The 26,549-nt window shown below is 35.6% G+C and overlaps 2 protein-coding genes across 13 annotated transcripts in view; one reads left to right on the top strand and one right to left on the bottom strand.

The window, feature by feature from the left end:
- Lrrc28 (leucine rich repeat containing 28) overlaps positions 1 to 23,732 on the bottom strand; it is a 127,047-nt gene extending 103,315 nt beyond the window's left edge. For 3 of the 11 annotated variants that reach the window (XM_047540367.1, XM_047540376.1, XM_047540377.1), the window contains exons 1-3: positions 23,603 to 23,732; positions 19,673 to 19,900; positions 5,614 to 5,654 (exon numbers count right to left, since the gene is read on the bottom strand). In XM_047540367.1, coding sequence (XP_047396323.1) covers positions 5,614 to 5,654; positions 19,673 to 19,840 — 209 coding nt within the window. In that variant the 5' untranslated portion in view covers positions 19,841 to 19,900; positions 23,603 to 23,732. Of the gene's footprint in view, positions 1 to 5,613; positions 5,655 to 19,672; positions 19,901 to 23,345; positions 23,564 to 23,602 lie in introns of those variants that run through there. The other 8 variants (XM_047540370.1, XM_047540369.1, XM_047540368.1 and 5 more) reach the window with 8 other exon arrangements.
- A 2,078-nt stretch (positions 23,733 to 25,810) lies between these two features.
- The window catches only part of Ttc23 (tetratricopeptide repeat domain 23), a 90,617-nt gene continuing 89,878 nt past the window's right edge, over positions 25,811 to 26,549 (top strand). Inside the window, exon 1 of one of the 2 annotated variants that reach the window (XM_047538922.1) lies at positions 25,811 to 26,000. The gene's annotated coding sequence lies outside the window, so the exon portion shown is untranslated. Of the gene's footprint in view, positions 26,001 to 26,078; positions 26,214 to 26,549 lie in introns of those variants that run through there. The other variant, XM_047538923.1, reaches the window with a different exon arrangement.

The raw sequence follows: 26,549 nt of genomic DNA, 5'->3' as shown, positions 1-26,549 counted from the left end.
CTTCTTTAGAATAGGACTAGAGTAACCTCAAATTAGTTGTCAGCTAGTGATTAGACAGAGGCCACTAAAATTACTGACTAAATATTTTTAAAAGGTGGACAGGGGGTGGTGGGGAGGGCTCTTGTCAACTCATTCTATGAGACCAATAACAGTGATTCTAAATCCAGACAAAGATATTATAACAAAAAAAGACTACAGAGGAATATATCCCTTATAAAGACAGCTACAGAATTCCACAACAAAATACTAACAAACCAAATCCAGAACACATAAAAAGGATTACACTCCAAGACCAAATGGGATTTACCCCAGCGATATAAGGTTGGTTCAGTGCACAACTATCAATCAATATAATACACCAGATTAGTAGAAAAAAGAATAAAAACCACATGATCATAGGTGAGGGAGAAAAAAGCAAACTGACAAAATCAAGCAAACTTTTAAGTTAAAAAATACTCAATAAACAAGAAGGGAACTTTCTCAACTTCAGTATACCTATGAAAAACAAATACTTAATATTACACTTAATGACAAAAAAAAAACTGAAAGCTTTTCCCTAAGATCAAAAATACCTGCTCTCCAAGAATGGAGGAAGGAAGGACTGTATAGAGGGAAAAGAGGAGTGGGGGGTGGGGGGAAGAAAAAAAATGACAGAATGAATCAAACAACTTTATCCTATGTAAATTTATGATTACACAAATGGTATGCCTTTACTCCATGTACAGAGAAACAATATGTATCCCATTTGTTTACAATAAAATATATATATATATATATATTAAAAAAAAATACCTGCTCTCCTCATTTCTTTTCAACATTCTATGTTCTAGCCAAGGCAATTAATCAAGAAAATAAAAAGGTATATACAAATTGAAAAGGAAGAAGTAAAGGTATCTTTATTGACAAAAACAAAAATGATCTTGTAAACAAAAATCCTAAAAGACACACACATAGGCACAGTTAATAAATGAGTTCAACAAGGTTGCAGAAAATAAGATTACTATACAAAATTCTGTTGTACATATTTATATACAGACAATGAATAATTCTAAATTGCAATTAAAAAGAAAATTCCATTTCAAATAGCATCAAAAGAACACACACATGGAATGACTGTTAGTCGGTTTCTTTTAGGGTGATAAAAATGTGCTGGAATTAGACAATAGTAATGGTTGTACAACCCTATGAATATAAATCACTGAACTCATATCTTTAAAAGGGTAAACTTTATGATATATGAATTGTATCTCAATAAAAAGAAATGAAATGTGCAATTACCACATGACTCAGCAATTGCAATCTTATTCATTTTTCCCAAAGAAATAAAAACTTATTTATAAAACAGCATATACACAACTGTTCACAGCAGCTTTATTCACAATTGCCCCAAACTGGAAAAAATATGTCTTTCAATGGGTGAACATATCATAATCATATCATGAAACATAACTCAGCAATAAAAAGGAATAAACTATTGACATGTATCAACTTGGATGAATTCCAAGGGAATTATGCTGAATGGGGAAAAAAAAAAAAAGTTAATCCCACAAGGTTACATACTGTATAATTCCACTTACATAACATTCTTAAAATGAAAATCATAGGGAGATAGAGAATAGATTAAATGGCTGCCAGGGCGTTTGTTGGGGAGGGATGTTTAACTACAAAAGGGTAGCCTGCCAGGCACAGTGGCACATGCTAGTAAATCCAGGGGCTCGGCAGGCTGAGGCAGGCGAATCCTGAGTTCAAAGCCAGCCTCAACAACAGTGAGGCACTAAGCAACTCAGTGGGAGCCTCTCTCTAATAAAACACAATAAAGGGCTGGGGATGTGGCTCAGTGGTTGAGTTACCCTGGGTTCAATCCACAGTACCCACCCCCACAAAAAAAAAAAAAGGCATAGCTCAGGTGATTCTTATACTGAAGAAGTTTTCTCTACCTTGACTATGAGAATGATTACACAAATATAGACTGATAAAAACGGTTAACATAAATATCGAGAAAACTGTACATAATTATACACTCACAAATGAGTACAAGAAAAACTGATGAAACAGAATAAAGTAGTGGATTGTATCAATGTCAATTTCCTGGTGGAGATCTTGTACTATAGTAAGGCAATAAGACAATAAAATGGGGAAAAGTGGAAGAAGAGTACAGAATGTTTCTGTATTATTTCTTACAACTACATGTGACCCTACCATTATCTTAGTAAAACATTTATTTTTTTTAAAAAAGGGGGACAAGACTTTTTTCAAGCAAGCCAAATCTAAGAGAATATAAGAGTAAATATATGACTTTTTCAATTTAATTTCGTTAAACTATTTAAAAATTATAATAATGTATTCTGCCAATTATCAGTTATCAGTTTCCTATCTCTCAAGTTCAGATCTAACTTCTTTGCTGTCTTTTTTGATCCTGGAGCTGAATTTAACAACACTTTTCCTTTGCCAATTATACTTAACGATTTCTCAAAAAAGCCAATTAAGACTAATGCTTTCTCAAAAGAGGGGGCTGGAATGACTCCACAAGCCAAGTAAGAAGTCACCACCATTCTGGGTTCTAGCTCTCCTCCCATTTTTAATTTGCGACAGAAGCCAGATCCCAGTGGCACTCCCTCAGCAGCCCTCTTAGACAAACTCAAGTCACATTTTCAAACTATGCTCTCGCCACCCTGAAGCCATTTTTGTGGCAGTTCTGGTGCAGCCTCAGGCTACTGTTTCCCTTCCAGCTATAGATCAGCTTCTACCACTTTCAGGTAAGTGTCCTACCACTCTTTGGCTCCTTCTACAATAGCTCTGCCACACTCTCTGCCAGCCTGCTACTACAGACCAGTTCCGGGCTGCCAACATCTTCCTGCAACAGTAAGCCATTGTAAAAGACCAGCTCTGGATTATGCCATCTGCCGAGTCTCTTCACTATCAGCAGGCTATGTGTTCTTGAGGCAGCCATGCCTTCTGAAGAGCTCTTAACTCTCAGCCTGGAGGTTGGTGCTCTCCTAACAATCTTTAGTTACTTCATTGTCTACTTCCCCTCAGCCCAGAGGCAGTAACTGCTTATTTGTATTAAATCTAGTCTCCATAGAGTCTTCCACACTTCTTTAAAAAAACCTGTGTATTGCTTTTACTTATTTAAATTAGGGGTCTGGTTTCTGTCTTCTAACTGGAACCTGATTAATACACACACACACACACACACACACACAAACACAAATACACACAAAAACACCTGACAATAGCACAAAGGATGGGAAGGATGAACTGGAAGTACTAATGTAAACATCCTTATATTACATGTGCATGTAAAGTGGTAATGATATCACATGAACACAGATTATGTTATGAAATAGAAGTATACCATAAACTTTACAACAATGAAATGAGGTAGAGTTAATGGGCCAATAATGGTATTAAAATGGAATTGTAAAAACTAGCATAATTAAAAAGGAAAGAAAGAAGGGGAAAAATAACAAAAGACAGCTGGAACAAGTAGACTTAAAACTTAATCATATCAATAATCACATTAAATATAAATGGCTTAAACATGCCGTAAAAAAGCCTGGGTTTACCAAACAGCTCAAAAATCAAAGAACCAACTAAAGTTGATTTCAAAACTCCACTTTAATTATAAATAAACAGGTTAAAATAAAAGAATGTGAGTTTCAATTCCAGTACAGCAGTATAATCTCCCACTGGACTGATACTCTGGCAGTTAATAACTAAAACACCAAGGAGATACACACACACACACACACCAATCCTAAGGCATTGTATAGTACACAAAAACAAGCCAATTCTGGAGGAAAGTGAAAATTTAAAAGCTGAAATAGTACCAGGAGAGTTTAAGTTCTTTCTTTCTCCCTACTCCTCTATTTTTTAAGAGCATTTAGTCTAAGGCAGGATATAGTTACCATGCAAAATGGTTAAAATCATATCAAGGCAGTGCTGGAAACCAAGAGGCAAAAAAGAAAATCTCGAAAGCAGTCAGAAAAAGATGACATATTATACAAATTCCACAGTCATTATAAATAGAATTCTTTACTAGGAATTAATGGTTGGCAGGCAGCCCTAAGACAGTCTCAGTTGATCTCTACTAGCAGACATTCACATCCTACGCAATAGCCTCTGCTCAAGTGTGGGGCCAACCCAGTGACTCAATTCTCCTGGACAATAAAGCAAGAGTGATGGGATGTCACATCCAAAATTAGTTAGATCACTGATTCTGTATTCCATTCCCTCTCTTGCTCTTTTGCTTGCTTGCTCTCTAATAGAAACCAGTTGCAAGGCTGTGAGCTATGGAAAGGACAATTAGTTAAGGAACTGAGATCTTCCTCTGACCAGTCAACCCTCAGCAAGGTCCTTCAGTCCAATGGTCTCCAAGGAATTGAATTCTGCCAACAACCTCCAGAGTGAACACAGAAGAGGATCCTCCTCCAGATGAGAATACAGCCCTGGCCAACAACCTTAACTATAGCCTTGTGGGAGGCCTTGAAGCAAAGTCATCCAGCAAAGTTAAGCCCAAACTCCAGAACCTCAGAAAATACAAGATAATAAATGTTTATTCTTTGAAGGTACTATTTAAGGATGTTAGGTCGGGACTTAACCGACTGCATGGGAGGGAGAACCACTGAGGCAGCCGGGAGCGCGCGCCAAAGAACAACCAATCAGACACCGGCAAATAAACCTTAGCGGCATCTTGCAACCACCCATCAATCAACAGAGTCCCCAGCCAACTCCAGGGGGACACTAAACCCGCAAGCCTTCCTCTGCCTATTCCAGCCTATAAAGACACTGGACAGCCGGGGTTACGTGCGATATTCTCCGGCTCTCTACACTGACCTGTACCCCAGAGGGCTGGGAATTTCGACGGGAGCCAAATTCCAATAAAGTTTGTTTCGGCCGTTTCTGTACGTTTTTGTTTGGCCATCAGCCCTCACCCTCGAGCTTACAATGGAGATAATTTGTTAAGCAGCAATTGATAACACAGGTAGATACTGGCTTAACACTACCAAAAATCATACCAAATAAAGAAGAGAACAAGAAAAGGAAATGCAAATCCTCCTGCAATGAAGTAAGAAGATAACTAGAAAGAAAGAGAAATATAAGATTAAAATTTATTTTTCTTAATATGTTAGCAGATGCTTAAACTTGATGCATTAAAAAACAAAGGTGTAAACATGCTATTTTGCATTATGGAGTTAATCAACAAAAGAACTAAAACTAATGAAGTATGGGAAAGAGACCTTCAATGTCTCTTTTAAACATTTCATACCATCCAACTGCTTATATCTATTATAGTAGTAGTAATAATAAATTTTTCCAATTACATGAACTATCCAGAGGATTCTGTTCCAATATACTGTATCCAGAAAAAGAAAACTACATCATTCATCATCTTCACTTCCTGAGGTTAGATATTTAAAACAAAACTTTTACCAAATTTTACCAAATAGTCAAAATACTATTTGGCTTAGAAGAACCACAGGTTTATCTAAAGGAGCATCATGTAATGATATTAAAAAACAAATTAATACATTAAAATGATATATCCTCTTAACTCAAATGACAAAATTATTTCCATTTGTGTTTTTTAAAAATTTGAGTAAACAGACTCACAGTTCCACAAGGTTTGGAAGCTTCTGAGCAAGGTTTTCTGGCTGAAAATTAAAAACTCAGAATTAAATTTTATTTTTGAAAAATGCATAAACATTTCTAATTAATTTAAACACAAAGTACCCACTTGTTGAGAGGTGTAAACTTTGAGAAAATTTGAAAATAATAAACCAGCAGGTCTGGGTTTCATGCTTACATAGGCCATAATACAATTTATAAACTTGAACACTTAAAATCAATGTCCCTTGGAGAAACCAGAAACTTTACATCCCATGGTCATGGAAGAAACAAAAAACATGCTTAAGAGACACAGACAGAAGGAAGAACACCATGTGATGATAAGCAGAAACTGGAGTGATGCAGCTTAAACCAGGGACTGCCAAAGATCACTGGCTGCCCCTGAGGCTAGGAGAAAGGCATGGAACAGATTCTCTCTCAGACCTCCCCAACCGCACCCACCCAAAAAAAAAAAAAAAAAAAACAAGTTTGGTCTCCAGTTGGTATTACTTTGTTATGGTAGCCTGGGACAGTACTGTACCCCTTAAACTCCCAAGTCATGACCCTATAGAAAAAGAAAGAAAATTCCCAGGGTCCCCAGGTTATAAGACCTAACAAGGCTCAGAAAGAAGCTCACAAGGTCCAAGAGGGTGTAGGACCTGATCAAAGGTCCTGAGATCAGAGAGGTGAGGTCTGGGGTGGCAGGGAGAGGAAACTGGCCATTAGGAGTGCTTTTCCCTGGCAAGAATTCTAGAACGATGCCCCTCTAAGGCTGAGAGTAGGCTCCTCTCTGCTGGAGGCCCTGGGCAAGGGGGAAAGCTGAAAGCTAGCCTCCACAAAGACATACGAGCACGCATGCACACGACACACACAGTTCAAATTTGTATGCACACAGAGATCTAAGATATAAATTGTTAAGATTGAAGGAGCATGCAAAGTCAAGACAAAAAGGTTTTTTTTTCATTCTACATTCAAACATACTGTAGCTATCAATGACAACAAATTAGATATGTCTTTTTAGAAGAAAATAGATCTGACTTGAGTTCTGGAAGATAAATAAAGATTAGAAGAGGTTGATAAAAAGTGAAGAGAGTATAGTTCTAGTTAGCCTTCCAAGCGCAGGAGGTAACATAGGGAAAAGTGGTCTTAAGAGAAGGTTCATTTAGGAAATTACAGATATAATCTATTCTGTTTTAACTCCATAATAGTCGTACTAAAGAAATCAAAGATTTCCAAAAATCCTGCTACAAATCAATTACATTAATATAAAACCTGGTCCCTACTTGTATTGGGGACTAGAAAGCTTTATATTTGTAAATACAAAGTAATTTTTCATACAGAAATAGTAACAGTGATTACCATCAGGAAAAGGACTAGGATTGCTATTCTCCATCTACTTGTATCGTTTCAATTTTTAATAATAAGCAGAAAAATTTAAAAAATTAGGCAGGGAAGTTAAAAGAATACATTTTGAATGTGTATGCACAGAATAAACTGTTAACTGATTAATTAATCATGCTGTAAACAATTTGAGATCTAAACACTCAACAGAACAAATCTCCTTAGTTTGCTGCATTTTAGTCATTGGATATGAAGATGTATAATGATTTTGCAGAGAATGGCAAGGAACAGATCATTAAGAGCTGGTATTTTATACTAAGGAATATCTTTCTTAATCCTAAACATCATGGAAATGCACTGGTTTATTTTAGACAAAGCAATAACATTATTAGTTTCATAGTGGCATACAGATGTATTTAAATATTTAGCAATAGGATCCCAAGCTACTTACATACATCGTTGCCCTTTTCTGTTAAGCAAATCTCACTGGATATGAATGTTCTTATGAAGTGAATGAAGTATTTATGGAGAATCCACTCTTGACAGAACCACTTGTATTTAGTTTTAAAATGATGTAACCTGTGATTCTTTCTCTTCCCACGTTTTGATATTAATATATGCAATAAGGTCCTTCACAACATCCTTCCTCAGATGCTATGAATCTCTCCAAAATCCCTGGAATGTTTCTTTTAGTGTTTGCATTTCTTCTAATAAAGAGAATATACACTTTCATTTATGGGCATACATACAAAGTATCCTAGGAAAACTAGAGAACTGCTGGGGGTGGGGTAGGAGCTAAATATAGCTACTCCTATAAAAAGAAAACACTTGGGCACAAAAGAAATGCTGTTAGACCCTCACCTAGTTTCATCTGCTACAGTATCAATTTTGTGTCTGGCTAACTCATACCACTCCCAATCATTCTTTCTGGCCGCCTACTTGGTTTTGTCAGATAGCATTCTGATATTTCCATGATAAATTCATTAGTTCTTTAGGGTTATAGGTATATACACAATTAAGGACTGAAATAATGCTTCTGAAATAACAATGCCAACAGAGGTTCACTAGGTCTTCAATAACAAGCACATTGTCTTTTAATTTAAAAATAAGCTTAGTGACATTGAGAAAACTGCCTCTTAAAAATATAATAAATAAATCAATAAATCACTTATGAATAAATGCTCAAAAAGCATGGCAAATAAGCAGCCCATGGCTCAGGCTGTGGTTGACACCTACTGGTGGCCTATAATATCATCTGCTTTTTAAAAACATAACTTTATTTTATTTATATATTTGTTTACTTTTAGGTAGGACTGAGGATCAAACCCAGAGCCTCACATGTGCTAGGCAAGTGTTCTGCCTCTGCCACTGAGTCACAATACCAGCCCTCATTTTCTGCCTTCTAATACCGTTTTCTTTTAAAGTAATATAGCTCAATAATACATGGGAAACTCTACATACATTTAAATTTTTATACTTCTATAGCTTAGGTACAGTGAGTGAGAGATTAGACCACTGTAAGTTAATGTCACATGTTTGTTGCTTGTGCAGATGACTGAAACCTAATGTTAGTTTATGGTTGGCACACAAGCTAGTGTATCCGAATCTACAAGGTTTAAAGATATTCAGTTTGTACATGTTTTTAAATCTAAAATCCTGATAAAAGCAATAGTTTTAAAGTATTCTCAAATCTGTTCTTACTATTTTTTCCTTTTTTTCACAATTTTGACACAGAAAAGTTTCAACAACCTGCACTCAAATTCCTGGAGCCTAAATATGTCCTATGAAAGTATTTGAAAATTGTTTTTCTAAATTGAGCCAAAGATTCTCTTCACTAAATCCCACTAACATTATCATTTAATGAAACAGTCTACAAATAATACAAAAGTAAACTTTAGTAAGCACAGTTAAAATTTACCTCAAATTTTGAATCAATGCTTGACCATATATTTTCAAACCCCCCCTTAAATGGGAATGTTTTTGAAATTTTGTATCTTGGAACAAATACTTGAAACACTATGCAAACAACAACATATTTCATGATGTTCTCAGGTAGGCACTGTGTACTTCCTGTTCCTCTCTTCAGGAAACCTGGTAGGACTATACTTCTCTCTTCAAATTGGCCACAGTTAAGTGACTTCCTTTGGTCAGTGAAATTAAGTTCAAGTGAAAGCTTTAAAAAGTTTGAGTGCAAAAGACCTTACCATTGTGATTTCGGATGGTAAAAAGCTTTGTCAGACTTCATCCCTACAGGGTACCAAAAACCAGAGACAGCAGTGAAGCAGAGATAGCAAACCGAGACAGAAATAATTGTGCCATAATAAGCCAGTAGGGCTCCGGGTTCAGCAAAACCTGCTCCATCCTAACCCGTAACAGCACATTTTAAAGAAGTCACAAATAAGATGCAATTTGGTTCTTATAGCATTCAAAAAAGTAGAATCATGTAGAATGAATCTGAATGCCTAACTCACACCATATACAGAAATCAACTCAAAATGGACCAAGAACCTAAATTTAAGAGCTAAAATCATAACTCATAGAAGAAAACATAGGAATAAATCCCTTTGACCTTGGATTTGGCAATGAATTTATAGATATTACACCAAAAGCATGAGCAACAAAAGGAAAACAGGTAAGTTGGACTTCATCAAAAATTAAAAACTTTTGTATGCTAAAGGACATTACAAGAAAGTTAGAAAACAACCAAGAGCAGGGTTGGGGGTATAACACTTGCCACCATGTGTGAGGTCCTGGATTCAATCCCCAGCACTGTTTAAAGAGAAAAAAAAAAAAAAAAAAAGATAACCTATAGAAAGGGAAAAAATATTTTAAAATCATATGTCTTGTAAGGGTTCAGCATCCAGAATACAAAAAGAACACTTATAACTTAATAACAACATAAAAAACAACTCAATAAAAAAAAATGGGCCAGGGATATAAACAGACATTTCTCCATAGAAGATATATGCTGTAGCCTGAATCTTAAATTTTCCCCAAAGGTCCATGTATTAATAGCTTGGTGCCATCAGAGGTGATATAACTTTTAAGAGATGGGGCCTAGTGGGGGGTCTTTAGGGCATTGGGGATATGCCCTTGAAGGGGATTATGGAATCCTGGTCACCTCCTTGCTCTTTTTGGCTTTCCACTCATGAGGGGAGCAGTTTTGCTCCACCATGTACTCCCACCACTGCTTTTGGTCTAAAAGCAATGGGTTTGCTCAATTATAAACAAGAATCTTTAAAATCATGGGCAAAATAAACCTTTTCTCTGTGTAAGTTGATTATCTCAGGTATTTGTTATAGAAATGGAAAGTTGACAACACAACATACAAATGGCCAACAAGCACATAAAAAGACGCTATCATCAGCATTAGGGAAATGCATATCAAAACAACAATGAGGTACCACTTTATACCTACTAGAATAGCTATAACAAAAAAAAATGGAAAATATCAAGTGTTGACAAGGATGTGGAGAAATCAGAACCCTTATACATTGCTAGTGGTAATGTAAAATTACTCGACCACTATAGGAAACAGTTTTGCAGTTCCTCAAGAAGTTCACTGTAGAATTACATAACTCCACAACTCTGCTCCTACATATATACCCAAAAGGATTGAAAACAGGTCCTCAAACATGTACACTCATGTTCACAGTGGCACAATTTACAACAGCCAAAAGATGGAAGCAGTTCAAATGTTCACCAATGAATGAATGGCATATCCATACAATGGAATCTTACTGAGCCATAAAAATGAATTAAGTATATTGATCTGATATATGGTATGACTTGGCTGAATCTTGAAAATTTTTTCATTTACCTTTTTTTTTTTTTTTTTTTGCAGTGCTGGGGATTGAACCCAGGGCCTTACGCTTGCAAGGCAAGCACTCTACCAACTGAGCTATATCCCCAGTCCTCTGAAAACATTTTCAAAGTGAAAGAAACCAGATACAAAAGGTCACATGCTGTACGATCCCATGTATATGAAATATCTGGAAAAGGTAGATCCCTATGGAGATAGAACAAATTAGTGGTTATTAGAACTGGAAGTTGGTGTTAGGGAAAGAAGGGGAAAGCAGAGAAACTAATGAGTAAATGTCTTACTTTGAAGTGATGGAAATGCTTGGAAGCAGATAGAGGTGGTAGCACAACCTGTGAATGCACTAATGCTACTGAATGATTCACTTAAAATGATAAATTTTGTTATACCAATTTCACCTCAGTAAAATTATTTTTAATTAAAAGCAAGACAATGAAGTTTTGGTAAAGGAAAAAAACACTTCATTCACGTCGCGACACTCTTAATGAGTTTTCTAGTTAGGTCAATAGTTCAATGTCATTGCTTCTGAGAGAGTACACCACACAAGTTAAATACCCTGTATCTACACAAAAACAACAGTGGTATACTTCTTTTCCTGCCAGCAACATTTGCCCATTTCTCCTTCAGTAATTCTCTTCATTTCTATGTATGTAACAGAGCAGTCTTTATCAACAAAAAAGGCAGAAACCCTAGCAGGCTAACACAAGCAGAGAGAATTGGCACAACTTTTCTTCTGCAGTAGCTTAAAAGCCCTGCAGTGTCCTAGCTATCATTTGCTCCCCTACGTCCTTTGCCATTTATGCCTTTATCTCTTGGCTCATTTCCCATTAATTACTCATTTTCCTTTCCTTTATTTCTCTCTGCCATGATGGAAATATTCTCTATTTGTGCTTTCCAATATGGTAACAACTAGCCACAAGTGGTTATCAAGCATTTAAAATGCAGTGATATAACTGTGAAACATAGTTATAGATGGACAGAATGCATTTCATTTGTTTATTTTTATGTGGTGCTAAGGATCGAACCCAGTGCCTCTACATGCTAGGAAAGTGCTCTGTGACTGAGCTACAGCCCCAGTCTCAAGAAATTGAATTTTTATTATTACCTCCCACTAACTTAATTACTCATGTGTGGTCAGTATCATATTAAAGAGTGCTGAATTTTTACCCTTATACTCATTACCAATTTTTCACTTTAACTCAGATTTTTAAAATGAAAAATAAAAAAAGATAACTATTAAACTGTATGAATGATAAATTTTGTGCATCATTTTTTCTTAGAAATAAAAGAAGAGTTTGAGACATTGTTTAGCATTTATACAAACCGAAACTATCATCCTGAGAAATGTGAATTAGCCTAGTGATGGAGCTCAGTGGTACAGCACTTGCCTAGCATTTTCGTGTGTGTGGGTGTGTGCTACTGGGGTTTGAACCTGGGGGCACTGTGCCACTAAGCTACATTTTGAGGCAGGGTCTTGTTAAGTTGTTGAGGCTGGCCTCAAATTTGCAATCTTCCTGCGTTGTTGGGATTATGGGCATACACCACTGCACCTGATCATACTTGTCTAGCACATGAAAGGCCCTGGGTTCACCCTCTACACCTAAATCAAACAAACAAAAAGGATAACCAAATAAATGTAATTAAAAACTTTTAAGTATCTTTAAAGCTGCAAATACTTTATTGCCAAAAAATAAAAAACAAACTTCAAGCCTAATATTTTTAACTTGGCAAAAATTTACAAAATCTATGCTCAAATTTTAAAGCATTGCATATTCAGTACATTTACAAAAATAAAGGTGTATTAATTTGATAAAAATTTGGTCACCAAGAAAAGATTTCTCAAAAAAAGGCATTAAAAATTGCTAAGTATTAAAATACCTGCTTAGAAATGAAAGTCATATATACATATATATCATAAACTAGGGTTGACTGTTAGAGAATCACTTGCCCTTATCTAGCTATTTTTTAAATTTTTAAAAAATATTTAATATGTGATTTTATAATTGGAACTTTCAAGACAACAGAAAAATACACAGAAAGAATAGTAAACACTTATTCCCACAAAGCGAGATCAACCATCTAAAATTATATATAGCCTGAATGATTTTATAAGCTTATAACACAATTGTTTTTTGGGGGAGAGGAATGTTTCTAAGCTCAACATCGGATATTTTGAGCTACTTACTTATATAAAGATAGTATTTGTTGACTGATTTAATAGGTCTAATATTTAGAAAATGGGTCTCACTTTTTGTTTTTAGGTAACATGTTAGAGTATAGCAAAAGTTTGAAAATGAATTTAAAGTTGTGGGCATACACACAGTCATGAGTTTTGAGTCTTGCTTGCAATTAGTACCTTTCAGGGGCATAAGCAAATGGTCTGGTATAAGGGACTACCTTGTCACCTACTTATAAGTCCTCCCTCCTAACTCCAGATAAGAAACTACAAATCACAGAGTAGGTTAAGCCAGTTTCCCTATATTTTATCTAAGAAAGTCAGAATGATACATGGTATAAAATATTTCCATTAACTTAGACTTTTACTCACAAATTCTAGAGGTAAACTTCATAGAGGTTAGGCTAGGAAAATTCCCTTACCATGCTATACCTCATTGCTCCACAGTGGAGAAACATGGTTAAATTTTAACTGCCTGGTGCTAGGCTAGGAATAGGTCATCAACAATCACCTGCAGAATTAAATAAAACCAGACTCATGGGATTACAAATGAGGAGACTTTACTTCTGTTTTAACTAGATGACCCACCCATTAACCTCTTGTAAGTTAGTTTCCTCAAAATATTCAAATATTGATAAAGCTTCTTCTAGTTTTAAAACTTATGATTCAATAAACAGAATTAAAATTATAGGTAAGAAGTACATTTTCCTGAAAAAAAAAAATGTGTTTTTCAATTATGACAAGAGGCTTAGCCACAGCCTTTTAACTATTCACAAGGAACAACTGTCAGATGGTTAGTGATGAAAGAAAAACTTATAAATCTGAAAATTTAAAAGGAAAAGATTTGGTAATAAAACTTTTTATTCTCAGGCACATGTGTATTATCAAGACAAAACACATTTGTAGTGACTGCTTCCCAGAACTATACCACTAGTTACACATAAACAAAGAAACAGAGACCACTGGAATTCACTGTTTGACGTAGTTAGCTATTTCCACATATTCAGTGTAAGAAATAAGATACTTTTATACACAGCTAGCTCGAGAACAGAGTAATCATGGTGATTATGTGCCCTAGCATAACTTACTGTTTTCTCACCAAGCTGTTTCAATGCCATTTGATCCAGACCCCTAATTTGAATATCTTAAATTCTAAATGCTTCAAAATCCAAAAGCCTTGGAGCACCAACATGACACCAAAAATGGAAACTTCCACGTCTTACCTCGTGTGACAAGTTGCAGGCAAAATGCAGGCACACTGAAAATACTGCCTAAAATTACCATTGGGCTACATGTATAATAAGATGTATATGAAACATAAATGAATTTTTTGTCTAGGCTTGGGTGCCATCCTCCAAAATATATTAATATGTATATGAAAATATTCTAAAATCCTAAAAATCAAAAATCTGAAAATGCTTCCAGTTCCAAGCATTTTAGATAAGAGATAGTGAACCAGATTTAATGGGGAAATAGAATGCAAGTTGTGTGACTTCCCTAACCATCAACCTCTCTCACCCTCAACATAGCCAACAGCTTCAAGGATATCATTTATGTCAAGATACCATAAAAGCAGCCATCACCATTAGACCACATAGACCCTTTGATTAACAAAATATGAGAGCTGCATAAAATTTCTGTGGTACTATATTCCTAACTTCATTATTAATTATAAAAAGTATTTCTTAAAAAGAATATAAATCAAACATAATAGAGCCTTTCCCTTTAACTATAAAATATAAATAAGGTCGTTTCTTTCAACCCCCATGCCTATCTTCACACCCTCTACTTGTTCATAGCTATAATCACTATTAAGTTTAATGGAACCCTTTTTTAATGCCTTATTCACCTATAAGATAGGGATTAAATAATACTTGCTTAAAACAGGACCTGGCATTCAAATGATGGCACTCAAGACTCAAGCAATATTAGCTGCTACCATATTTTAACCAATCCAATTCTGGTGAACATTTAGATTAAAACAATTCTTCGTAAACAGCACTGAGATGAACATCCTTGTTCACAGCTGGGTTTGATTTTTTTGAGGGGGGATGGGTAAATTCTTGGAAGTGAAAATGCTGATTCAAACATATACTCACATAGTATTTTACTAACAAGGTTCCATCAATCAACACAAATATCAGGTCAATTCCCACTCCAACAGTGTGTGACTATCTTCTGTCTCCAAGATTGGGTATTAATATAATCTTTAACACTAGGTATTGATGTTTTCAGTTTTTGACAAACTGATAGCTAAAAATCATCAGTGATTTATCACTTTTTCTAATGGAAGTTGAACATCTTTTTATATGTTTATACTATCTATAGTCTTTTATCATGTGCCTAACCCTATTAGATATGGAGAATAAAGAAATGTTTTCTACTGGGTCAACAGGAAAGAAAAAATCTGTGCCTCAACCCTCAGCCCAATTCAGAACATAATTGATAAACCTCTTTTTCCCTTTGATCTCAGCAGAATATAACTTTTAAGTTACATTCTCTTGTTGCATAGATTAATTGCTTAGAGAATCCATCTGCTCTTGTTATTTAGCCATAAGTCTGAAATTCCCTCTTTCATTAAAACTAAGATACCTTTTTTGTCCGTTCATATGTATAAATGAAACTAGCAACTGTATTTGGGTAAGTCACTCATTTCCCCAGTAAGACCAACTGCTCTCATTAGGAGAAGTTGACAGATTCAGCAAATGATTCTGCTTCCAGGTTGAGATTTTTTTTATTTTCCTCTAAATCTCTTGAGGCCTTTTATTTTACAATCAGGGAAATGAGGTCCAAAGAGATGAAACACATAGAACCTGGGCCTGTTACCTCTCAGTTCTGAATTTTGCTACCAAACAATGAAACACACGCTTCCTGGAACTGCAGCCCTCAAATGCTTCCACTGCTAATTCCTTCCTTGGATGAACATAGGAGTCAAAAAGACTCAGTAAACTGGGCATGGTGGCACACACCTGTAATCCCAGTGAGCTGTGAGGCAGGATTTCAAGTTCAAAATCAGCCTCAGCCACTTAGTGAGGTCCTAAGTAACTTAGCAAGACCCTGTCTCAAAGTATAAGATAAAATAAAATTTTAAAAAAGGTTAGGGTTGTGGCTCAGTGGTTAAGTATGCCTGGATTTAATCACTGGAAAGAAAGAATGGGGAGAGAGGAGGAGAGAAGAGAGGGAGGGGAAAGAAGGGGAGGGACAGGGAGGGAATAGAGAAAGAGTGAGAAAGAGCTCAGATTTCACCTCTTGGTATTTAAACACCTCTTGCCAAAATCCTAAAACTCTTTAGTTTCTCTGCACTTATATTATATCCACCCAGCAAAAACCTAAACCTGTATGAAATGTAAAAATCCACTTTCTTCACACCTCAAACAGATGACTACAGCAGAATGCCCCCTATACAAGCAGATGGTTTGGTTCTACCATAAGCCAAGTCACCAAATGCTTGCTCAACAAAGTCCAACAAGTCTAATACCTTTCTCTAGCTAAACAGCCACGTAGATACTTCAAGACAGTAATCTGAAATCGCACTCTCCGATATATACCTTGAGACATCGTCCCTACCCTTGAAGGCTCTCAGTCTAGAACTCCTGTAGTCTCTATGTAATTCTACTTCATACTCATTTATACTTTCATAAATATGAATACTTGTATGACAAACACAAATCCTATGTTACTCTTATGAAAATACTTATAACTACTCAAAGATCACGGACTTAGTAGTTCTTGAATTACATTTCAAATAAGGTAAATATTAGAAACCAAAATTATGCTTCCTATACTACTACTTATTCACCTATATATTATGTAAATGAATTCATACTGTGTTAAAAAAAAAGTCTGAAGATTTCCTAACCATACAAGTAAGTGATAATATTGCATGGTGAAAAAAAGCTTTCAAGTATTTTAAAATGTGAAATGTGTCTATCTTTTGACCCAGCAATCCTTCAAGACTATCCTAAATATAGGCATGCACATACATATAAAGGTAAATGTATGTCTACTAGTCTAGAGGTTAGTGGAATAATGAAAATAGAAATTTGCAGAGAAATGCATGTAGTAAGATTCTATTTTATTAACAAAAGTGGAAAATGTAGAGAAATATGGAGTATATAGTTAAATAAACACAAGCAAGTAGGGTGGAAGGTGCCATGACCTGAATGTCCATGCCTAGTCCAAAGTTTATGCTGAAATCCTCATCCCCAAGGTGATGATATTAGGAAGGGCCTTTGGGAAATGATTAGGTCATAAGAGCATAGCCCTCATTAATGAGCCCAGTGCCCTTATAAAACAGGCCCAAGAGAGACCCAGCAAGAAGGCACCATTTATGGAATCTTGCTCCTGGACTTTCAGTCTCCAGATCTTTGAACAATAAATTTCTCTTGTTTGTAAGTCACACTGTCTATTCCTCTATGTGGTTTGACATAAGGGAAGGTATCATTTTTGTGATTAAAAAATGAAAAAGTTCATTACTTTAAGTATAAAAAAAGGTTTTTGCTGTGCCTTAGTTCTAAATATGGGCACTCCCCAAGTTCTGAACATCTGACACATATGATCACCCTACAAATATGAGCCACTATGCTAGACCAAGCAACTTGAAGGCAGAGGAAGAAAGGTAGAGGTTGTACATTGCTGACTACTTCTCTTCCCACCAAGTGGCTCACTTCAGAAGTGGAGGAGGACAGAATGGAAGAAGAATGTTGATGAGGAAGTATTTAACAAAATGTAACAACTTTAACATGAAACAATAAAACAACATGAAAATGGAAATGAATGGCAGGTTCCCAGGTTTATTAAAAATAAACAATAGGAGGCCAATTAATCCATAATGTTTGAGGTACTATATATGTCCAATAATGTCCCCTTCCTTTGGACACAGAACAGTTGTAAATCAAATTCCACAAACACTGTCTCCCATAGGAATTATTTTCTCTTAAGACCAGCAAATATCCTAAAAATCCTAATTCACTAGCTTTGCACACTCTGGGTCAAGTATTATTTCACCTGCTCTCAAAGACTGCACAGTAAGCTGTCTTATATCCAGTATAGGACCATCCATTGGATGGTTTGGAATTCCTGTTAAGATTCCCACCATCCCCTGATATTTGTACAGCACTTTATACTTTACAAAGTTCTTTGATACACGTGAATCACATGTTTAAATTACTAAGAAGAAGGAATTAAAGTAAATACACCTTGCATTATAAGCATGCAATAATTTAAACTTTGATGATTAAAAAAGAACAGGAATTTGAAAATGTATGCTATGAGGCAGTACGCAGATCTATCTGAATTGTACACTACATACTTAGTGTTTTCCTAAATAGAAAATTGCAGATGAGAAAACATCACAAGAACAAAAGTTTAACTTTTATAAGCAAAGGTTAAGTTCTTTGAGGAAAGTCTACTCCATTAGACTATAACTGACAGGAAAGACATAATCCACTCATGAACTATTTTTTGTACATAAGTAACATGGGAAAATCTAGGCTATCATCCTTGAAAAAATATGTCTTACACTACTTCTTCCTCAAAGGGCAAAAAATTCTAGGTAAATGTGGTTTCATATTATGCAATGATGATTTTGCAAAAAGGATTCATGTAACTGTATATAGACTTTCCAAGTTAAAACACTGAAACATCTAATTTTAAAAATCTAACTAGGAATTCAACATATGTACCAATATGCCAAATGCTAAAAATAAAAGATATGTATCCATTTGCTTCCAGATACAAAGATAAACTTTATAATGCTTTCTACCTACTGTAGGTATTTTGCATAGATTAAATAAAACTTTTCTAGGAACACATGCCATTTATGTGAAAACGATACCAAATACTTTTCAGAGTTTTACAAAAGTCCAATATGTAGAAAGGAATTTTTAAAGGGTCAATTCACAAACAAAACAATATGTCATAAATCATCTAAAATGAGTAAGAATAAGAATTCAAATAAAAAGACTCAAGTGAGGTTAAGTGATAGCCAGAAAAGGCCATATGAAGTAAATTCATTTAAAATGGAGATCAAATTTATAATGCAGTGGGAATAAAAGCCTGATTAGGTAATCTCTTAAAATTTTTTTTGTTTATCTTACATGTAATAAAATTTAGGTTATAATAAAAATTATGTGCTTATTCTTAGAATATTAAGTGAATCAAATGTTGCTTATGTGGCAAAATTTTTTCCAACAAAATGTATAATGGGTCAGTTCAAAATCATTTTGATTTTCATATGGCAATTATAAAGGTTTCTTTTTTTTAGCACTCAAAGCTTCATTAAACTTCCTAAATGTTTCACTTACTATTTTGATCTTCAGATTATTCTCTTTTTAATGCCTATAACTCAATTATTCTCATTAGTCTTTCTCTTGATTCCTTTTAAACTTGTCTACTATGCACTTAATATCTAAAAATCATAGAAAGCTTAACATACAAAGAAAGCAAAAGTCAGGATACACATGCTAACTGAAGTGTGGTTTTGGAGTAGACACTGATTTTCAAAATATTATGTTAGTGAATATTTTGCTTTCCTACACAATTCCTTCTGCAACCTCATAATTGCAGTGACTTGGATAATAAATTCACAGCTAATGAGAACCCCTCAACTGTGTATTACCTGCAAGAGGGGATATTCATTCTGATCTGAATATCTTAGGATATACAGAATGTGTCTTGGTCAGGACCATATTTGTACATGATATCTTTAATGCAATGTAATACTATACCAAGGTGGTAAGGGAGTTCCTTTTCATATAGAGTCTCTCCAAGTACTGCAGTCCTTCATCTTTCAGTAACTCCAATGGAAAATGGTGCAGATTCCTATAATTTAAGAACAAATTCTTGTGCTTTTCAAGCCTTGCCACAGAGATCGTCTTACAAAGTTCGGATGCCATGATTTATCATATTCCATCAGGCACAATGCAGCACTACATCTTGTCAAAATTGGTCAATTTCTATAAAGAGAACAAAAAAGTTTAATCATTATAAAACTTATTACTAAGACAGGAGGTGTAGTTAAGTGGCAGAGTGCTTGTCTAGCATGTGTGTGAGGGCTAGGGTTCTATCCCCAGCACGATCAAAAAAAAAAAAAGACTTCTTTTAAGCATCACCATATATAAACCTGTTCACTTACAAAGCTACATATGTACAGACACGAGATGAATTATATATTCTACCCTATATTTTCTTTTATAACAACTGAAATTTAGGAGATTAAAATGAAAAACAATAAAATACTCTGATTAAGCAACACTTACTACTTACCAGAAATGGTCCTAATGGAAATATTATTTTTTGGATTTGAGGTAGGAATCCTTGTCTAAAAGAACAGAGAACTAGTTTATAACATGCAACCAAAAGAAAAGCTTAAAAATCAAATGCTGCAAACCTCACTTTCATCTTGAACTACCCCATTTTGAATTTAAGTATATCAAAAATATTAGTAGATATGTTATTTTTAAATAGATTACTATTTTGTTTTCCTTACTTCCTAGTATCTAAATGTTGTCCTGTATCCTTTTTCTTTCTTTTATCTCTTTATTCTGTTCTTTCTTTTTAGCTTTGCAGATTATCTGAAGTAGCAAAGAAACAGGTTCAGGGTTACAAAGTTTTTTAAATTTTATTTATTGTTTGTTTGCAGTGCTGGGGATAGAATTCAGGGCCTCAAGCATATTAGGCAAGCATTCTACCACTGAGCAACAACTCCAGTACCCAGTTTTATTATTTTAAGTCATTTCAGTGAAAGAAGCAACACTGCAAAAGGGTACAATAACACTGTATTATTCTATTATAATCTTTCTGGGCCTCAGTTGACTAATACATAAAATGGATTTAGCAATTAATGTGTTGGTTTAAAGGCCCCAAAACAAATTATTTTAAATTTTCTTCTAGTTACAAAATTGACAAGGACAGGAAGAGAAGTAACATTTGACATCATGCCCACTAGGCTGAAACAAACTTTATCATCATTGAATACAAGATGAAACAAATTGAGAACTTCCATAACTTGTCCAAGAAAACAGCTCACAAGGAATTAAGAACAAAGGTTTGAAATTGGGTTCAGTGAGTTCAAAGCCTTGGTTCCTTAAACTGACTCATAAGGTTCTACAAGATACTAAAGAGATGCTAAAATCATTATACAGAAGCTGAGCTTTGCTCAGAGTTTACTATTTTCCCAGACACCTTCTCAAACTCCCTACAAGAAAAAAAAACAAAGTTTTACTTTTCACTAAGAATTAATACTAAAGCTTCTAATAAACAGAATTTTTTAACTTTTACATTATTTTATATTATTCCCAAACTCTAATTCCTAGCTAATAGGACAGCACTTGCCATTTAATATAAAAGAGCAAAGAATATGAAATTCTCAATAAAATTTCCAATGCAATATAATAATCCAATATTTTCCCATATTTATTTCACACACTCACTCACCAACTTTATGAGATATTATGTGACTTTGTGCAAGACCTCAATCTTTAGACATCTTAATTCTCAATAAAACTAGAGGAACTAGATAACAATATCAATGACTGTAGAAAATGAAGCTTTCTACGTAATTATTGACTGAAGTAAACAAAACATTTAAGATATCTCACAAGCATCTCAAACTTAATACATTCACAGTTTTAGGTTTTCACCACCAGTCTGAATCTCCGAAGTCTTTTCCATCTTAGTAAATGAGGAGAAAAGCATACTTCTAACCATGCAGCAGCTCAGACCAGAAAGCTGGCATCATAAATGAATCCATTCTCTTATTCACCCACATCTCTGAACTATCACAAAGCTAGTGGTTTCCATTTCCAGAATATATCTCAAACCCATCTATATCTTCAATCTGCCAAAACCACAGCCACTGTCATCTCCTGACTGAGTCAACTCTTATTACTGGTTTCCCTGAGTCCACTTAATCATTTCCAACACATTAATTATAGCAGTGAGACTTGGAAGATGTAAACCCAACTGCATCTCATTCTCTCTCAGGCACACATCTTACTAAATAAACCCTTCAGAAGTTTCTTACTTAGAAAATCAGACTCTTACCAGGTCTTCAGGGCTCTCCACCATTGGGCCCAACACACTTCTCTAGCCTCATCTGCAGCACTCTCCCTGGCTTCCCAAATTCCTGGGCTTTTCTAGTCTTTGGAACTACCAAATTCCTGAGAACTCTTGCTGTTCTACTATCCTTTAAGTCTGGAAAGCACTTCCCCATCAACCTCCAGGTTTCACCATAAAAATCAATTCCCTATTCCAAGTTAAAGTATTCCCCTGGTATTCTTTTCAAGCAACCAGCTGTTTTTCTTCATAGAACTCTGTACAATAATGTAATCTATATATTTACTGGTGCACTTGTTTACTCTTAATCTATCAAGAGCCTGTAAAATCCTGAAGGCAGAGATTTTGCTGCTTTCTTCATGCCAGCACATCTAGCACAGTATCTAAAAGCAAGCCTTCAGTTAATGATAGATAAAATTAGAATACATGGAATAATGTTGGAAGGGTGACTTTTCATCTATCCATCTCAAGACCACTTATAGATTCTATAAGCTTGCTACATGCCATAAGCATCTTCAATCCTCACGACCACACATTGCAGGAGACATTGTTTAGCCCATTTTCTAGATGAGGACACTGAATTTCTCAGAAAGTAATTTGCCAGAATTTCAATGCAGGTAGCCTAACTGTGAAGCCTACGCACCATCCTACAAGGCATCCTTTCATGCACTTCAGTGTAGCCAGTGCTTCTTCCTATCATTTATATTGTAGACAAAACTTACATAAACCCAGTCTTTACTTCATAAAGTAAACTTTATCCAAAACCATAAATTAAAACTATATCCACACTCACTGACAGAAAATTCAATAAGAGAATTCAGTGTAACCAGATGGTTTTCCTTCTGAATGTTCTGGCTGGAATTGGTTACCTCAAAACCATCATTACAACCTGATAAAATGCATTTCATTTTGCTACGAAGATAGGCAGATTAAATCTATACAAATGAAATCTGAAAGTTGTCAACAATGCTCATGGTTTTCCAATATGCATTCACTGGCAACAGCCTATAAGAGGATAATTTTCTTACCCATTTTACTTCACTACCTCTTGCCTATAGTTAAAGCAAATTGTATATTTAGTATTAACTATATACAGCTGCACCTCCACATGAGTACCAAGCTATCTTATTATTAAAAAGAAAAAAAAAATCTCCCATCTTAAGAAAATCCCACACATTTTATGGAGGAAAGGAGTCCCAGAGGCTGACCTAACACGATAGAATACCCATTCCGATATCCTAACACTGGAGATTAGGGAATGATAAACTGTATATTAAAAGCATTTGTAGAAGATTATTTTATTAGCCAAGAAATGCTAGCAGAAGTCTTAGGCAAAACACATACCGTTTTGCCCAAGTTAAACACTAAGATCGTTACAGTTAGGTAGCAGCGAGCAGAGTAGCAGGGGTTTCACAGACCCAGTATTATTGGAATTGTCGGATCCCAGGGGCCGCGGAGTGCCGGGAGGGCCCGGACAGTCCACGGTTCCACTCGCTGGGCCAGGCGTTTTTGCCGGGTCAGGTATAGGACGTCCCTGCTGGGGACTCGGTCAGGGGACCTTGACACTTGAACCTCCGGACAGGGAGAACAGCTGCACTCACCTCCGCGCCGGCACAGCCAGCGCTCCCGGGCGCGGGCGGAGCTGGACAGCAAGCCTAAGGAAAGCGGATGGGGCGGGGCGGGGCGGGGAGGGACGGCGAGCGCCGGCGGGCCCCGGGGGCGGGGCGGAACCCGCACTACTGGGAGTTGGGGAAGAGGGAGCCGTGGAAAGGAGGACAAGACCTCGCGATAATTCGTCCCAGTTCTCGCGGTTTCACGATAGGTGGAACGAGAGGCTCGTTTTCCAAGCGGTGTGCCTATTGGTCTAGAACGCAGCTTCCTTCTGCAGGGCCCTGCCGGCGGTCCTGTTCTTGCTTCCAGCTCCCGCGCGTGAGGATTTAAGAGCGCGACTTTTTACTTAGTATCTTGAAGGTGTAATTTAGCTGGTGCCAACCTCAGGAACCGCTGGTCTTTGACCTGTTCTTTTGTTCATGCATTCAGCGCCCGAACTGGTCGTTCAATTCATAAACGTTGAGGGATGACAATAACACGCGACTTGGAGCGCTTGTTATGTACCATGGGGCACAGATTTTCTGTTTTAAGTCTTAACAGCAATCCCATGACAAAGGTACTATTCTAGCAGTCTGATGGATTTAAAACTGAGACCCGGGCTGGGGATATAGCTCAGTTGGTAGAGAGTGCTTGCCTCACAAGCACAAGGCCCTAGGTTCAAATCCCCAGCCCCACAAAAATAAATAAATAAAAAAATAAAAAAACTGAGACCGATAGGTTTATGTAATGCAGTCCGGGTTCGGCAGTGAGTAGTGAGCCCAAGCCCTGGGTTAAGAGCTCACTGTGCGCACTGATAGGTTCCAAAGATGAGAAAGTAGTCTGCACTTCAAACACACAAGGTCAGTTTTGAGAAACAGTTGCCAAAAAGCACAATAACAATTTAGTTCAGTTAAATATTATGACAGTTACCAGCATGGTTAAGAAGGATGTCAAAAAATACTTCAAGAGGAAAATTCCTGTCAGTGAAGACATCAAAATAAGAGGGATTTTTTTGTTTTTGTTTTTGTTGTTGGTTGTTTGTTTTTTAATGCATGCATTGTTCGGGAACATTAAAAATTTTAATGTTTTTATTTTTAAAAAATAACTGTGTTCAGGACTGGGACTGTACCTCAGTGGTAGAGCGCTTGCCTAGCGTATGTGAGACCATGGGTTTGATCCTCAGCACCACATAAAAATAAACAAATTTTAAAAAGGTATTGTGTCCATCTACAACTAAAAAATATTTTTAAAAAATACTGGGTTCATTACTATAGCACCTTTCCTTCTTTAAAAAAAAAATCTTCCAAAACTTATTTTTGTCCTTTGAAAAGCTTGTTCTATTTGCTACAGGCTTATTGTCAAACAACCTTAAATTTATAGGGAACTAGTTTTATGTTGACTTAATTACTTTTAGAGATGAATTATCTAGAAAGCAGAGTTATACTAAGTAATTTGTTTCCAAAATAAGGTATAAATTATAATCAAATAGCTATCAATCATCTATTTATTAAATCTGGTCTTCAGGTGCCACTGATGTCATGTACATATGCTGTGTTCCTAAGACCTTTTATAGAGTTTCATAATACCTCAAAAACTTTTTGCTGTACTTAAAATGAGAAAATCTAGAGTTTGTGTAAAACAAATTCATCAGTTATATAAGAATCAACCCAAATATGAGACTTGTTGCTAACATTGGAATAATCATACATATGCAAAATAGATTAACAATAGAAAAACAATTTTTAAAAAATCAGTGTTAGTTTCTTAGTTTTCTATTTTAAAAAAAATATTGTGGTTTGGGGTACATTAATCAAACATCTCATTTGATTATGAAAAATTAATCATGTTAAGATAACTTTTACCTCCTCCCCAAATTGACAAAAAAAATGGCCAAGTGATTATGTGATATTAGAATATCCTAGAATATCCTATGACCAGTCTTCAGATCTCTCAATTTATAGAGTCAATTTACATATATTTGTCTTACTTAAACAAAGTTGGAGAACACTTTAAACTGGTGATTCAACAGTCTTCAACAACACTTAACACAGGTGGCGATATCACTTTAAGAAAATTCCAAGGAAAAGACAAACCCATTTTAAAAATTCCCACCTCTGGCTTCCAAGGATTGGGTTAAAAACTTCGACAAAATGCTCTTCTCCACTTCCTATTGGTGAACGCTCTATCATTCATTCTTCTGCCTGAAGTTTTGTGAGGTACTAGGCTGCTTTACTGGGGGAAAAGCCTGTTCCAATTTAGTCTGAAACTGCCCTACTTTAGACTTTTTGGGGTAATCAATCTCTACAAGAATCCCAAACCAAGACAGCGGAAACCAAACTGACAAATCTGGCTGTCAAGACAACTGTGATTCGCTTGAAAAAGAAACGGAGATTCTGTCCAGCCAACTAGGTAAATTGACAAAGGGTTTTACGACATGTAACTGGAAATCTGAGAGTTGAAAATTTTCTGGTTTTTCAATGTTTTAAAGAAGTATCAAAGGAAAACCAGAGAAAATATAGGCACTCTGTAAGGGAGGCAGGATGAGGAGTCTGCAAGAGGGTGTTTCTCTTTAGGACGAAGTTGGAAAGCATTTCCCCCAGATTATCAGTGGGGGTTTGAAAGGTAAAGCAACCAAGATAAGATTAATAATAGATTATTTTCTACTTTAAGAAACTGCTCTGTTGCTATTGTAGCTGAAATATGGATTGACAATAATATTGTAATTTTTAAATGAAATGAATGTTTGTATACCTGGTATAATAGAAGAATCCATCTATTAAAAGATATAACAAATTAGAGTTGACTTTGGACCCAGATTTTGTATATATTAGTAAACTGTGAAATCCGGATACATCTGCCTATGTTCAAGGTAGTTCATGCAAGATAAATTTCCAAAATAGAAATCTGGCATTTATATTTTTGAAATGATATTTTTTATTAAAACTAAAATATAAAAGT

Source organism: Sciurus carolinensis, chromosome 2, assembly GCF_902686445.1.
Source record: "Sciurus carolinensis chromosome 2, mSciCar1.2, whole genome shotgun sequence".
Lineage (NCBI taxonomy): Eukaryota > Metazoa > Chordata > Mammalia > Rodentia > Sciuridae > Sciurus > Sciurus carolinensis.
The sequence above is the reverse complement of the archived record's forward strand: the minus strand, read 5'-3'. Positions and strand labels throughout refer to the sequence as shown.